Source organism: Ursus maritimus, unplaced genomic scaffold (assembly GCF_017311325.1).
Source record: "Ursus maritimus isolate PB19 unplaced genomic scaffold, ASM1731132v1 scaffold_2, whole genome shotgun sequence".
NCBI lineage: Eukaryota > Metazoa > Chordata > Mammalia > Carnivora > Ursidae > Ursus > Ursus maritimus.
The window spans coordinates 104,953,674-104,970,004 of NW_024424452.1; the positions used below are offsets into that span (position 1 = coordinate 104,953,674).

Sequence of the window (16,331 nt, forward strand, 5' to 3'; positions counted from 1 at the left end):
ATCTCATGCCAGATTGGTGTCTAATAGGCACATCCAAAAACAAACACTTTAATTTTCTCCCTGAACTTGCTCTTCTTTATCTCAGTAAATAGCACCGCAACTCATGCCAAAACCTCGGAGTCATTCTTGACTCTATGCTTGACATCTTCCTCACTTTCTCTTCTACTTGCTCCCAATCCATCAGAGTCCTGTGAGCTCTGTCAGACTGTGGCCCAGGTCTTCCTCTGCCCCCTGGTCTACTTGGTCTTTCTGCTTGCATTCTAAATCAGTCAGAGTTCGATGGCAACAACAGAAGCCATTCTAGCTGTTTGAAGCAGAAAGGGATTTAATACAGTCGTAGTAGATTGATGCTACAACGGTCCCTTCCATCCACATGCTTTTTTGCAGTGTGAATTTACCACAACTCCCCAAAAGAAATGAAGTCTGATTTTCCCTTCCCTTGAATCTGGGCTAGCCCGCTGGTTGTCCAATAGAATGATGCAGCAGTGATGCTGTGCAATCCCCAGACCCAGCCATAAAGAGGTTCCTGCAGCTTCCATTTTTACCTTCTTGGAAGGCAGCCTTCATATAAAGCAGCTCAGCTAGAGGATCAAATGAGAGACCAAGTGGGGAGACAGGGTTCAGACTTTTAGGCATCTGTGCCAAGATCCCAGACGTGTGAGGGAGGCCATCTAGGGCCTTCCAGCCTGGCATAGCTGACAGCCGAATGCAACCACATATGTGAGTCCAGATGAGATCAGCAGAATATTAGGCCCAGCCAAGCTAAGTTTGGGGGGTGGGTATTCATTACACAGCAACAGATAACAAATGTCAGCGAAGTTAGGGCTTGCAAAACCTTTGGAGCACTACAGGGCAGGCTCTAGGCTAGGCCTCCGGAATGACTCCCAGAATGATACTGCAGAACCGGCCTGCCAGAGGAGCTGCTACTTCCACCATGATCTAGAAGCTAAGGGTCAGGAAGCCGTTTACCACTTTCCAGCACCAGAAGCACACCACCTCAGCTGTGATCTGGACATCAGGAAATCGCCACGAGCTCTGCCGGCTGCAGAGCCTTACAACAGTCCTGCCGCATTAGCAGAACGGACAGTTAAGGTACTGCCACCACCTTGCAAGGGCAAAAGGTAACTCGTGTCTGAACTTTTGGCTTTAAGAGGATCTGGAACATGTACTTTATAGCTTTTTAGCCTGTGCACTCCTGAAAAGCGCAGAAGGGAGGATTTTTTAAAAAATGTTTTGTTCACTGTTACAGCACGTATGCAACGCCTGCACCTAAGAGATGCTCATTGTATATTTGTTAAATGATCAAACTAAAGTCTGATATAGGAAAGGCATAGTTTAGAGATGACTGTCTGTAGTTAGCTCAGAGAATGATATTCTGTGGGTCTAAAACCCTGACTCTGTCACTCCCCTTTATGACTATATCCTGGGATATTGAGAAAGATGTAGAATTCAAGACTTTTTGGGGCACCTGGGTGGTTCAGTTGGTTAAGCGCAGACTCTTGATTTTGGCTCAGATCATGATCCCACGGTTATGAGATAGAGTCCCGGTTGAAGATTCTCTCCCTCTGCCCCACCCCCAACTCGCACATGCGTGCGCATGCGCTGTCTCTCTCTAAAATAAACAAATGAAAGTAAAGGTAAAATAAAAATAGAATTCAAGACGTTTTTCAGCCTAATACATGCCCACCTTACCGTTACTGTAGAACCATCTTGAATCAGACACACTGAGCCCCCCTTTTTTTGTAATAAATTTTCATTAAAAAAGATGAATTTGGAAGGATGGGATGGGGTTCGTGAAGGGCAAGCTCTTCTATGTTTCCTGCTTCTCATGGCTTTGGCCATCTCTCTCTGAGGGCTGTTCTTCAGGATACTGACAGCTTGATTTCTCTGGGTAACATCATGCAAAGGAAATTAGCTCGGTGTGTCTTCTACTGAATTCCATCTGTAGCTCAATGTTTTAAGGTATTTGTGAGCAAGGCTACAGAGTGATTTCAATAAGACAAGGCAGTGTTCCAGTCTCTGAGAATATTTCTTCTGAAAAACCTTTTTTTAAAAAAATACCACTGAACAGTCTGAAAATCCGCCCACACATGAGCAATCTCCTGCCATATGCAGAAAGCCTGTCAGGTGTCACAGCCATAATAGCAGGTGATTCCTTTGGGTAGAAAAACTATGGCAAGGATGTAGAGACAGAAAGCAAACTGTTTTGATATTCTGGGTACAGCTTTCCCCAAGTGAATCATTCCCATATACCTTCTTTTACCATGGGCCCTTTTCCAGAGGAAGTGGGTTGTGTGAATAGAGGTGTGGAGATAGATTGTGGTGGGCAAAGTTCTATGGGGCCCATATTTGGCAGATCCAATTAATCTTTTGCTATTTGTCATCCCACTCTATACACAAGTTAAGGCAAAACTCAAATATGGATTTAATACCTGTTTTTGCTGTCCTCAAAATAAACACATAATCTCATTATGACGTTCAGTAGTGCTCATCGGAGACAAGGCTGCTTCTGAAATTCCCTCTAAATAGATTTTAAATACGAGCTTATAAGGCTGAAATCGGAACCATTTGCAAAGGGTGGTCATTTAATTCACTTTTTTATTATGAAATATTTGAGACATACAACAAGTTTAAAGAACAGGTATATACAGTTTAGTAAACATTTGTTGCTTCTAAGATAAAAATCTGAATTGGTGAAAAAGACTTCATTTCCAGAAAGAAGTGCAGCAAAGCTGGAAATTGAGTTTTGCCTAAGTTTTTCCTTTTTCCAGAGTGTATAAGACTAGCATTCTTATGTACAGGCACACCAAGTCACCCTTACTGAGATGGGAGATGCAGTTGCCACCATCTTAATTAAAAGAAAAAAAAACAAAACAACTAAAGTCTAATAGGGAAAGTTGTATACAGGAAGCTTGCTAATGGAAAACTCGACTTTTTGGATGGAAGACAACAACATTAAAGACCAGAGAGGAAACATGGTCATTAAGCTCATGGGCCCTTCACGTCTTAGAGTGGTGTCAGTTATTAGCTGTGTGACATTGGGCCAGTTCCTTAGCCTCTCTGTACCTCAGTTTCCTGAACTGTGTGGTGAGTAGAGTAATAGGATTTACTTCTTAGGGTTGTTACATGTCCCAAGCCCTTGGAACAGTGCCTGGTGTGTAGAAAACCCTCAATAAATGTTACCTCACTTTCTTCGTCCTCCTCAAAGGAATGTTAGCATCACAGGAGAGCCGGAGCTTTGTCTTACTTAGTTCTGTGTCCTCAGCTTCTGATTTTCCCACAGTAGGAACTCAATAAATATTAGGTGGATGGATTAATTAATGACAATAGCTAGGCTTTGAGGCTGAAAGACAAAAAGAATTTGTCCTACGTTTTAGAGCTAGTGAGGGAAAAATGGACCTTGGGTTTAGAATAAGCTAGGGAGGGAGGAAAGAACCCTAAACTAAGATTAGAAGACCCACATTCAAGTTTAAATTTTTAAAATTTAATTTTTATTTAAAAAAATTTTTTTAAGATTTTTTATTTATTTGAGGTGGGGGGGGGCTCAACCAGGGGGGAGGGGCAAAAGGAGAGGAAGAAGCAGACTCCACACTGAGCAGGGAGCCCCATGTGGGGCTCGATCCCAGGACCCTGGGATCATGACCTGAGCCAAAAGGCAGACGCTTAACCAACTGAACCACCCAGGTGCCCCTCAAGTTGAAATTCTTTTAGCTCTGTGGGTGTTAAGACTAAGATTTTCTTTCTTAATTTGTAAAATGGGAATAATTCCCAAGGTTATTCTGAGGATTACATTAAGGTGTATGTGAATGCTTGCAATAAATTATAAAGGGATATACAAACACATGATATTATTAATTTTTATCTCAGTAAGTTTACCCATTGGATGACAATAAAATGATTCTATGAGAGTCTTGGAAGAAAGACTCTTTAGCTAAAGATGTAAGTACTAAAAATATTCAACCCCAGAGGTACCACAGAGACATAGACTAATTTTTTCCATCTGTGCAGTTTAGGGTAGATTTGGCATATGCTCAATACCAGGCAAGAAAGAAACTATGGTTTAGGCTGCTTTGAAAGTAAAAAAAAAAAAAAAAGCAGAAAAGGAAACTATTTCCTTTTATAAGCATGAATGTTAAAATAGGGAAAGCCTTCATCGAATAATTTACCACTGAAGCAGGACTATTTGAGCCATATCCTCTCCCACTTTCCCCACTCCCCACTTATGTTCTAATTAGTTAGTTCTTTCATACATCATGATTTGTAGAGGTCACTTCCTCCTCACCAAAGAAAAACAATATAGATTATTCTTTATCAGCCATGTGTGACTCAGAGGTCAAAAGAGCAATTCTTTGTAGGGTACTCTCCCTCGATTAGTAATATTTAAAGACCTGGTCTTCAGAGACAGGAATTATTTAAAATATTATGGCTTTAAGATCAGACCCCACCCAAGATCCCTCAACAGAACCCAAGTTTGAGGTTGAGAAACTGACATGAGGAAAAAGATAAAGGAGCAAAAAAAAAGCCATAGTGGGTCAGCCGATGACTCACTGTCCCTCCCTTGAACTTCAGGAATGACAGGATGGAAGAGGGAAAAAAGAGGCAGTGCCCCACTGCAGACCAGATGTTCCATGAAAGTCAAGAACTTCAGGGAACTTAATGATCTGTGTATGTTCTTAGGGTAAAGGCAATAAATATAATTTCCAAGGTTGAGTTGTTAATTTCATCCAAGAAAGGACACCAGGAGAACTAAGTTTGATTGAACTTCACCCTCAGAGCTATCATCCTAAATCTGATCATTTTATTCTCCTGCTTCAAAACCTTAATCACTCCATATTGCTATTGGAGTAAATCTAAACTGAACAAGGGCATAGACTATTCTTCATGACATCATCTCAACCTTCCTTGATCGCTTCATCTGCTAATTACTTCCTCTTCTTCTTCTTCTTCTTCTTCTTCTTCTTCTTCTTCTTCTTCTTCTTCTTCTTCTTCTTCTCCTCCTCCTCCTCCTCCTCCTCCTCCTCCTCCTCCTTCTTCTTCTTCCTCTCCTTCTTCTTCCTCTTCCTCTTTCTCTCCCTCTCCCTTCCCCTTCCCCTTCTCCTTCTCCTTCTCCTTCTTCTTCTTCTTCTTCCTCCTCTTCCTCCTCTTCTTATTCTTCTTCCCCTTCTCCTTCCTCTTCCTCCCCCTCCCCCTCTCCCTTCTTCTTCTTCTTCTTCTTCTTCTTCTTCTTCTTCTTCTCCTTCTCCTTCTCCTTCTTCTTCTTCTTCTTCTTTTAAATAGGCTCCACACCAGGTGTGGAGCCCAGCACGGGGCTTGAACTCACTACCCTGAGATCAAGACGTGAGCTGAGTTCAAGAGTCAGACGCTTGGGGCGCCTGGGTGGCTCAGTCGTTAAGCCTCTGCCTTCAGCTCAGGGCGTGATCCCGGGGTCCTGGGATCCAGGCCCGCATCAGGCTCCTCCCCTGGGAGCCTGCTTCTTCCTCTCCCACTCCCCCTGCTTGTGTTCCCTCTTTCATTGGCTGTCTCTATCACTGTCAAATAAATAAATAAAATCTTAAAAAAAAAAAAAGAGTCCGACGCTTAACTGACTGAGCCACCCAGGTGCCCCCTAATTAATTCTTATCACATATCTTGGAAGGTTTAGGGGACTATTTAACAATTTACCAAATAAAGCTGGATACTTTTAAGCTACAGTGAATTTGTTTATACTATTCTCCCTGTCCAGAACTTTCATCCCAGCTGGCAAACCCCTAACTGTACTTCAAAGCCTGGCGAAAGTATCATTTCTTGTCTATAGCTTTCTCAACTCCCACTCTCTCCTACTACTCAGAATGATTCTTTCATCTATAGTGTCATTGAACTCTGAGCATGTATTTGTTAAATCACTTATCCCGATGCATTAGGTAGATATGACAGGTTTATCCTCTCCCCAACTCACTGTGTTCTCTATGAAGGCAAGTGTGAGCCCGTTATTGTTCAATTCTTGGCACACCATACAAGCATAAGATAGATCTGTTGAAGTGAATGAAATATTAGATGAAGGCCAAAGCATAAATGGGTTTTCAAGGTCTATGAATTATGCTAGGACCAGGAACTATGTGCTAATTCTATATACATGATTCTGATTTGGGTCTTATCAGACTGCATGTAATTTGCTTTCATTAAGAAACAGGGTCAAAAAAAAAACAGTGTCATGAATATATTTCTTCAGATAAAATATTATTAATTCATTTGTAGCTTAGAATTGAACTTCACATGACTCAGCTAAAGGTAGCTGAATAATTTGAAATATTCTCCAGCTGGAATGGGATCACATTTGGGGTTTGCTTTAATCAGTGCACCCGTCTCTTGCTTTTGCTCTTCAAAGAGCCCCCTTTGAAGGCATGAGCACAAGGGAAACCAGATGAACACTGTCGAATTTTAAACTTGTCACTTTCTCTCCTCTAGCATTAAACTTTTCTTTTCTAACTGAGCAAATTAACTGAAGACGTATATAATGTAGTTATCGATTTATTTTTTTAATCTTATTCATTATGCCACCTTGTTCCAAAAAGTCTTTAAGAGAGGTTAAAGGGAAAAAAAAAAATCCAAATCCAAAAGCAAATTGTTCCACATTTGGTCCACACTCACCCACAGCATACCAGGGCAGATCATCACTCAGTGTGAAAACCTTTTGGAAAAATCTTCCAGGTGCTAGTAATAGCATTTCCTGAACTTGGATGTTGGTTTACAGCAAAGGATTCTGTTGATGCCCACAGGTCACTTCTACCTTATGATCCAGGATGAGTTTGTTGAACCTTGAAATCAGTCACGGAGGCCCCCTCTCAGGGTACCCAGCATGTATCCTGGCTAAATAAAATTGTAGCTGATTCATGTCTGAAGGTGCATATGGGGTACAGCATAAAGAGCAAGAGCAGGAGCTCTGGAGTCAGTCTGTCTGTCTGTGTTCGAATCTGGCCATGCCTCTGACCAGTTACGTGACCTTGGACAAGCTGTCTAACCTCTCTATGCCTCACCTGTGTCATCAGTGAAAATGGAATAATAATATCTACCTTGTGGGTTTGTTGTGTGGACTAAGTGAATTAAACCTGTAAAGGGTTTAGAACAGTGTCTGGTACATGGTAAGCCCTCAATAAAGGTTAGCTCTTGTGTGTTACACTTTTCCATTTTTGGGTAAGAAAAGTGGGTAAAAAATTAAAGGAAGGCTGGTCATTTTTACAACAAAACTTTATTTATAGAACCGCAACTCAGTCTGTTTTGGTATCACTATCAACAGAATGTCCACAGCTGAGGTCTTACTAAGGCGGTATACTGATTTTAGCTGTACCTAAAATCACAACCCAACACCATCCCAGTTTCCTATTTCCATGTGGCTCTGAATGCAGCTTAAAACAAAACAAAACAAAATTCTCTTTATAATGTACAGTGGCTTAAGCAAAACACTTCTTTAGTTTTTTCCTATTTAAGGGTTGGAACTGAGACTACTCCTTTAAAATTTGCTATTTACAGAGAAAGTCCTAGAGAAGAGAATGACTTAAAGGTGGAGGTTTAGTTGATCTGCTTTCATAACACAATAACGATATGACTTTAGAAGAATATAAATAAATAATGCTGGTAAACAGTATATATTGATAATTTTGTGACAAATTCATTTATCTAACATTGCGCTGAGGAATTAAGAGAATGTCTCCATACATTTTAAAGTTTGATCTTATTCTATTTGCTGATTCACAAAGTCTTGCTCCATTTTAAGGAGTTTTCACCAGTGTAATGCAGGATAACCAGTATCTGTGGAAACCTAACAGCTTGTTTTTTTTTAAAAAAATTTCCTGTTAAACTTTAATTCCCAGTTGAGCTTGTCATATGTGTGTATATGTACGAATGCCCCTTATTCAAGAATGTAAAATTAAGAGTATCTAGTATTTAGTTGTAAGAAAAATTCCCCAAGGTTGTAAGGTAGTTGAGTGACACATGAAATAATCTTCTCCAATCTGTATTTAAGAACACACCTTTACCAGGTGGAGGGGTGGAGAGAGGAAGAGGAATCAGTAGAATAAAAGAACTACAATGGCTCAAATTAAATTCAGATAATGAATCTGAGATAGCAAATAAATCAACAAATGTCCCATTTTCCCCCCCAAAAAGAGATATCCGTAGTAAATCCTTACTAATACTTTAAAAGTCAATCCATTAATATGTATTTTAAATAGGAAAGAATCTGAATATTATACATATCATAATCCTTCTCATTCATCGAATACACTCTTCTGCTGAGATATCTAACGCGTCTTCATCTATATTCTCCTCTATCTCTGGCAAGTTGCCCCAAAGTAGGAAGTTTACACCTGAAAAGAAAAATCATAAAATTACTTAGTGCTGATTACTATTACAATTCAGAACATGCTATATGAAACCTTACATGTTAGCATTCTTATATGAAACCATAGTGTTAACAGTAAAAAGATATTAAAGAATGTACCATAGATAAAAATTATCTAATATTATTCATCTAGGACATACACATTTTTTAGGCCTCCCTTTTTTTTTAAGGCCCTTTAAGCAAGGGCTTCAATTCTAGAATCTTCGAACTCCAAAGGATCTCAAGAGTCCATTTCCTCAAACCCTGCCCCCAGCTATATTATGCCATAATCACTCTACACTGATAACTTCCAAATCTATTTTAATGATTTTTAAGGATTGAGATCTTGCAAGATTATCTTAGATTAAGTGTCTCCTTGGAGGGTACAGGGAAAAGGCTTGAAATAAGTCTCCTCAACTCCTCAATAAGCATGGAAGTAGCTGGTGGCTTTTTTGTGGTTAAAAAAAGCAAGGTTTTGGGGCACCTGGGTGGCTCAGTCGTTAAGCGTCTACCTTCGGCTCAGGGCGTGATCCCAGAGTTCTGGGACCGAGCCCCACATCAGGCTCCTCCGCTAGGAACCTGCTTCTTCCTCTCACACTCCCTCTGCTTGTGTTCCCTCTCTCACTGGCTGTCTCTCTCTCTCTCTGTCAAATAAATAAATAAATAAAATCTTAAAAAAAAAAAAAAAGCAAGGTTTTGAAGTCAGTTATAATATGAACTGCAATCCTAACTAACAGGTGGGTTTTACTCTGGGGGCTACGAAGGTAGAACTTTAGGACCAGGTGTAGCTGTCAATACAATAAAGAAAACAACAATATAAAGCTTCACGATGAAAGGACAGTCAGATTTCACACTGAAGAATCTAGCATAGGTGTATAGTAAAACACCGCACCCACGATAGAGGATCATGAGATGGCTTGTTCTGAGCACGTACTATATCATATAACTTGAAAGTACTAAATTAGGAAAAGTACCATTATTAATTGACTTCTAGGAGAGCCAATGGAGTCCAACAAGGAAAGCAAATCTCACGCTCTCCGGTTGTCAGTGTGGGCACAGGGAGGACTCAGTAAACTCTGGATACTCCACACACACTGAGATAGTGGCCACGTGGTAGAATGGAATGAGCCAGGGTTTGGAGATCTGGTTTGCATCTAGTCACTGGTAGTAGACACCATGCATGTTTTTACTACCTTTACTATGAATGTATGCAACCGCAGATGATACATATTATTTTTTGGGTGTGTTTAAATTTTTTATAGTGTGGCATTATATGTATTTTTTCTAATTTGCTTTTTTCATTCAACATTATTGTTTTTGAGATTTACCTATATCTATATGTATAGCTTTAGCTCATTTCTTTTAATTTCTGTCTTCTGTTGTGTGAATTAAATATGTATATAGCCTATATATAGGCATATATACATATACATATATATATATACACACACATATATATATATACATATATATATAATAGAGCACATCTCTCATTGCTTCCTAACTGCCCATTTTGCACAGGAACTCAAGGAGACGTGTACAAGGAGGTGCACTGTTGCATTGTTGAAACAGTGGAAACAGTCAACTGTCTCTCTTGGTTGAGATACTAGAATCTAATCAGGCAAGAAGTTAACATCTATTTCATGTTGGGGGGTGGATACAGATGTCTCTCCTATTATTTTCTGTAATTTTGTGTGTGTGTGTGTTTGTACTGTGTATAATGAAAAAATATTTCCCCTCAAAAAATGAATGGTATTCTGCTTCTGGTAATATGGCATTGATGAGCTAATAGGATAATAAGGAACTACTAGGCCAAAAAAGGGATAGTTAGAACCCATAAAGGTAAACGAGGGCTGAAGTCAGTTTGCCTTTGAGGGCATTTGCCAATCCCAGAGAATCTGAACTGAGGTTTCTCAAGCATCCTCAGGGAAGTTTCAGGAAATCATGTTGACATGTGAAGCCTAGCCTAGAACATAGACCTGGGGCCCTTCCAGTCTAAACATTCTAGAATTTCATAAAGCTTGTGTATGTATTCCTTTGATGCTGCTGATTCAGGTGATTCAAGGACAGTCCCAACATCATGAGAAACCCTGTTTTATACCAAGCCTCTAGAAAGTCTTACTTTAAATCACAATATTAGGGTTACAAAGGAGAAGTTTGATATTCTTGGAGTGAATACCCAGAGACATGAGTAGCTCAGAACAATTGGTTCAAAGGAGAAAAAATAAACTATGAGATTGGATCCTACAGAAGGAGCACCTTCCTTGCTCTGTTAAGAAGGGAGGAAGGAAATCCTGTGATACATCTGTTTCTCATGGATTAGACTCAATGCGAATGGAAGAATGCGGGGCTTTTATCTCTGAAAAATTGACCAATATTAAAAAGTAAATCAAAATGGAAAAATCTCCACCCTGTGTTTTGAATTCTATCAAGCAGGAAAAATAGTATCAAAGCAGAAACTTCCTTTAATATGTCCCATGATCAACACAAATATAAAACTGGAGGCCCAAGTTAGGAGCCTGTATCTCAGGGGAGTTCAGATAAGTCCTTCCTCAAAAATGGCCTTCTGAACATCCCAGAGTCTGAAATTAAGACCCACAAATGATGGGTTGAGAGCTACAATTGAATGCCAGGTGATTAAAAAAAAATCAGAGTCTATAAAAACCTAAGCATAATTGGCAGGTTTGAAGACCCTGAGAACCTAGGTTTCAATTCATGATCTTTAGTCTGTGAAGGCAAATCACCCCTAAGAAAAGGAATATATTTTAAGTGCTGAAGAAGATTTAAACATACATCTAAAAACCTGAGAGTGTTAGTGCCAACCTGGATTGTTGAGTTCTTTATTTTTTTTATTTTTTTTATTTATTTTTTTTTTTTTAAAGATTTTATTTATTTATGTGACAGAGAGACAGCCAGCGAGAGAGGGAACACAGCAGGGGGAGTGGGAGAGGAAGAAGCAGGCTCCCAGCGGAGGAGCCTGATGTGGGACTCGATCCCGGATCGCCAGGATCACGCCCTGAGCCGAAGGCAGACGCTTTAACGACTGCGCTACCCAGGCGCCCCTGTTGAGTTCTTTAAATTTGTTCTGCAAACTTTAGTTTCCACTAAAAAAATCCCACTGAAAGTCAACCTGGTCTGTTGTATAAATAGATACTAGACAGAAAAAACATGTGTCCTACAACAAAACCGCATGGTTCCAGAATATATAAAATGTATTATGTAAATATCATTTAAGAATTGGATGTATGTTAAATAATTAGTACAACCCACTGGTATTAACTATTTCCCTCAAATAAAATTCCATCATAATTTATTAATATAGATGTCAAAATATCTGTTTTTATCTTGGAGCAACATCACCAAATACAAAGGTTATCTAGCCATCCTCCCTCCCAATCCCCCACTGCCCCAGCCTCCCCTCTCTGCTTTCCTACACACACACACACACACACACACACTCATGCACAATTGACCGTCAAATCTAAAATCTTCCAAAATTCTCTGGAGTTATAATATATATCAAGGCAACAATTTAGAGCAACTAAAATATTAATTTAAAAAAACCGAGAAGAGCCACATTTGAGGCTTTTGGATACAACGACAACAAGAGAAATGGTGATAAATTTTGGCTAGTAGTTTCCCTAACTTAATGTTTGGAATAAAAGGACTCAAGTTTCACTCTTTCAGCCCAGGTAAGAGAGTTTCAGAGGGAATCCGAAAACGATTTATTGAGAGTTTCACTCAGGTATTGATAGACAAATCAACGTTAGGCGAATTTCTGAGTCAGTTGTTTCTTACCGGTGGAGTCCAGCCTGTTAATATCATAAACTGCCTGGCTGTGAAACATCCAGAAGTGTCCATTGTTGCAGGAAAGAAGGCAGGAACAACATGGAACGATCACATGATAACCTACAATGTTCCCACTGAGACAGAAAGTAAATATAATTAGATACCACCTAATAACTGGCCATATAAGCATTTTTATGTGTTAAAGTAAATAGATAGACCATATGAAGGCCTCATTTCCTCCTAACAACCTCCATTGCTAGGACCTTTGGGATAGGAGTTACTCCGGTAATGTTAAATTTGACAGTGCTACTGCCAAACGGGAAAATGGTCTTTCAGTGAGTGAAACAATACTAACAGCTTCTCCATTGCTTTGCTAGTATTACTTTATGCATTCTCCTTAAGCTAGCTTCTAAATGCCATGCCGTAGGGTCGTGATGTGTTCTGTGAAGCACCCACAACTGATGTGCTGTGCAGACACAATACATGAAATCAACTCAGATCTGTGGGTAAAAAGGTTTTTGCTATCCCCAGGACTGTAGCAGGGTAGGTTCTTCTATGTTCTAGCTCCATGCCAGCACCTAAAACTTTCGACAGATGGAGGAGTAGGAAGACAGCACGAGCCCCTGTAAGCCAAACACAAGCTGGCTGCTCTAATTTTAGTTTTGGTGTTTTTGAAGGAATTCAGAAATAAAGCAAATCCATAGCTTCTAGAGAAAGTTGCAAAAGTTTTTTACTGTCTTCAAGATTATCCCTCTGATTATAAGTCCCTCACTCTTCCACAGATTTTTTTCCCGAGGTGTTCACTATTAAATAGAGTGAATATACAGGGAATGTTTTAGCTAGTGCTTTAAAAAAAAATGACAACACAAATTACTTATACCTTGGGTTGTAAAAATTCTTATTATAGTTTGTTCCCACCCATGAGATGTGGGAGTCAGTCATTTTTGTGAGGCCCTATAAAAAAAATACTATAAAAGGTACCAGCCTACCTAAAATATGTCTTCTAATCATAATTTGTTTGAAAGGCAAACGAATGAAAGCAAGTTGTTCTTGCACTGGGGCTGACAGTTATTTGTAAGACTATATTGCAAGAGTAAATTCTATGGCTTTAATCATCATCCATATTCATTCACTCATTCAGCGCGTGTTTACTGAGCATCTCCTATGTGCCAGGTACAGTTCTAGGTGCTGGGAACCCAGCACTAGACAAAGTCCTTGTTCTCATGGAACCAACATTCTGGTAGGGACACATCAGACCATTTTGCTCCCCTGTTAAATCCCCTTCAGCGGCTTCCCATCGGCAAAAAATCAAAATAAAAACCCCCTTCATAACAAGGTCTTGATCTGTGCTATCCAAAATGTGGCTACTGAGCACTTGAAGTCTGGCTAGACTGAACTGAAGTGTGTATAAATAGAAAACATACACAAGATTTTAAAGACTAAGAATAAAAAATAGAATGTAAAATATTGCATTACTAACTTTTTATGTTGGTTACATGTTCAAACAATATTTTGGTTATACTGGGTTAAATAAAATATGCAACTTAAACTAATTACATTTGTTTCTTGTTTACTTTCTAAATTGTGGATATTAGAGATTTTATTTATTCATTTATTATTGTTTTCAGGAGATTTTAAATTATATATGCAGATTTCTATTGGATAGCACTGCTCTAGATTATCTGGATTCTGACTGATCTACTCATACAACTCTCCCTTGCTGTTCACAATGTCTCAGGCACGCTGGCCATCATCTTCTTATTCCTTGAACATGTTAAGCTTCTTCTTGCCTTGGGTTCTTTGCGCTTGCTGGTCCATCTGCCTAGAGCATTTTCCCTTGGGGTCCTTCTTATCCTTTTGGATTCAACTCCAATGTTACCTTCCCATGAGAAAACGTCCCTGACCATGCTATCTCAAAGAGCTCTTATCTGCTCTCCCAACCTTTATTATTCTCTATCACTTATTATTATTATTTCATTTGGAGCACTTTCCACCCTACTCAATATCTTTTTTTTTTTTTTTTTTTTTTTTTAGAAAGCTCCATGCCCAATACAGGGCTTGAACTCACAACCCTGAGATCAGGAGCACATGCTCTAGAACTAAGTCAGCCAGGCGCCCCAAACTTTCTTTCTTTTCTTTTTTTCTCTTTTCTTTTCTCTCTTCTCTTCTCTTTTCTTTTCCTTCCTTCCTTCCTTTTTTTTTTTTAAAGATTTTATTTATTTATTTATTTGACAGAGAGAGAGACAGCCAGCGAGAGAGGGAACACAGGCAGGGGGAGTGGGAGAGGAAGAAGCAGACTTCCAGCGGAGGAGCCTGATGTGGGGCTCGATCCCAGGACCCCGGCACCACACCCCAAGCTGAAGGCAGACGCTTATCGACTGAGCCGCCCAGCCGCCTTTTTTCTTTTCTCTTTCTTTCTTTCTTTCTTTCTTTCTTTCTTTCTTTCTTTCTTTCTTTCTTTCTTTCTCTTTCCTTCCTTCCTTTCTTTCTTTCTTTCCTTTCTTTCTTTCTTTCTTTCTTTCTTTCTTTCTTTCTTTCTTTCTTTCTTTCTTTCTTTCTTTCTTTCTTTCTTTCTCTTTCTTTCTTGTAGGCTCCACACCCAACATGGACTTCAACTCATGACCCCAAGATCTAGAGTCCCATGCTCCACTGACTGAGCCAGCTGGTGCCTCCGCCATACCCTATTCAATATCTTATTTATTTAAATATCTTACTGACCATCTTCCCACTAGAATATAATGTCTAAAAGCCAGTGACTTTATCTTATTTATTGCTGTGTTTCTAGCCCCCATATCAATGACTCGCACATAGAACTTGAATATATAGTTTGGATGAATGAAAGAACGAATTTAAATGTCATTAGCACATAAGAATTTGAATTATTAGGATTATAATTTATAACCTAAACCCCATTTAAATGTAAAAAAAAAATCTCAGCTTTCTTCTCTCTAAAATGGGACTAATAATTCTCAAGTCTGCCTACCTCTTAAAAGATAATAGTAACAGTTTTCATCTGTGTTATAATTCATAATCTATTAAGCCTTTTAACATTCATAATACTCTATAAAGTAAATACAAAAGATATTTAAATTTCTATCTTCTTAAGTTAGAATCTTCTTAAGATATAAATTAAAAAAGGGAAAGAGGTTCAGGGGTTTAGAGGTTTAAGGAGTTTACTGGAGATCACATTGAGAGTAAGAGAAGGGCCAGGGCTCAAACCTGATTTTTTATGATTGTAACTCTATACGTTTGTTCCTCCTAAACTACATTGCCTTTTTCTGAAAATGAAAGCAGATATTTGTCAATGCACTTTGAAAAATTGTAAAGTCATATACAAATGTGCCACGAGACCCTTTTTAAAAATTACTCCAAATAACAAATGGGTTTTCAGTGGCTCATTGCATGGGTTATAACCAGTGCTCGATGCAGCCCACTGAACATTTCTCTGTGCTGCGCTGTTAACATCCATCTTCCAAACACAGGGCTATCTAGAAAATCTTGCCCAAAATTACCATTTTAAACATGCGATGTCCTTCAGTTTACATTTGCAGATTTCAGTGAAATAGCATCTTCCAATGAAGTCCACTGCACTGGAGAGGGAAATGTGCAGAAATAGTCAAGGCACTTTTTAAAAAATTGTAAAAAACACATATCATGTAAAATTTGCTAACTTAACCGTTTTTTAAGTGTACGGTTCTGAAGTGTTAAGTGTCTTCACATTGTTGTGCAATGAATCTCCAGACCATTTTCATATTGCAAAACTGAAACTCTATACCCATTAAACACCTCCTCATTTCCCTCAGCCCTCAGCAACCACCACTTTCTTTCTGTTTCTATTAATCTGACTATTTCATATAGCACATATAAGTGAAAGCACATAGTTTTTGTCTTTTTGTGACTGGTAGATTTCATTTAGCATAATGTTCTCAAGGTCCATCCATGTTGTAGCATGCAGCAGGATAGCCTTCCTTTTTAAGGGTGAATCATATATTGTATACATATACCGCATTTTGTTTATTCATTCATTGATGAACATTTAACATTTGTGTTGTTTCCATCTCTTGGTTATCGTGAATTATACTGCTGAGAACATGTGTGTGCAAATGTATCTTTTAAATCCTGCATTGAATTCTTTTGGATATATATAAATAAATATAAGCACACACTCAGGTATATATATATATAT

At 38.9% G+C, this 16,331-nt stretch overlaps 1 protein-coding gene across 2 annotated transcripts in view; it reads right to left on the reverse strand.

The window, feature by feature from the left end:
* Positions 1 to 7,571: 7,571 nt before the first annotated feature.
* The window catches only part of FAM72A (family with sequence similarity 72 member A), a 13,420-nt gene continuing 4,660 nt past the window's right edge, over positions 7,572 to 16,331 (reverse strand). Inside the window, exons 3-4 of one of the 2 annotated variants that reach the window (XM_008699549.2) lie at positions 12,155 to 12,279; positions 7,572 to 8,342 (exon numbers count right to left, since the gene is read on the reverse strand). In XM_008699549.2, the coding sequence (XP_008697771.1) occupies positions 8,248 to 8,342; positions 12,155 to 12,279 (220 nt within the window). In that variant the 3' untranslated portion in view covers positions 7,572 to 8,247. The remainder of the gene's footprint in view (positions 8,343 to 12,154; positions 12,280 to 16,331) is intronic. The other variant, XM_040636531.1, reaches the window with a different exon arrangement.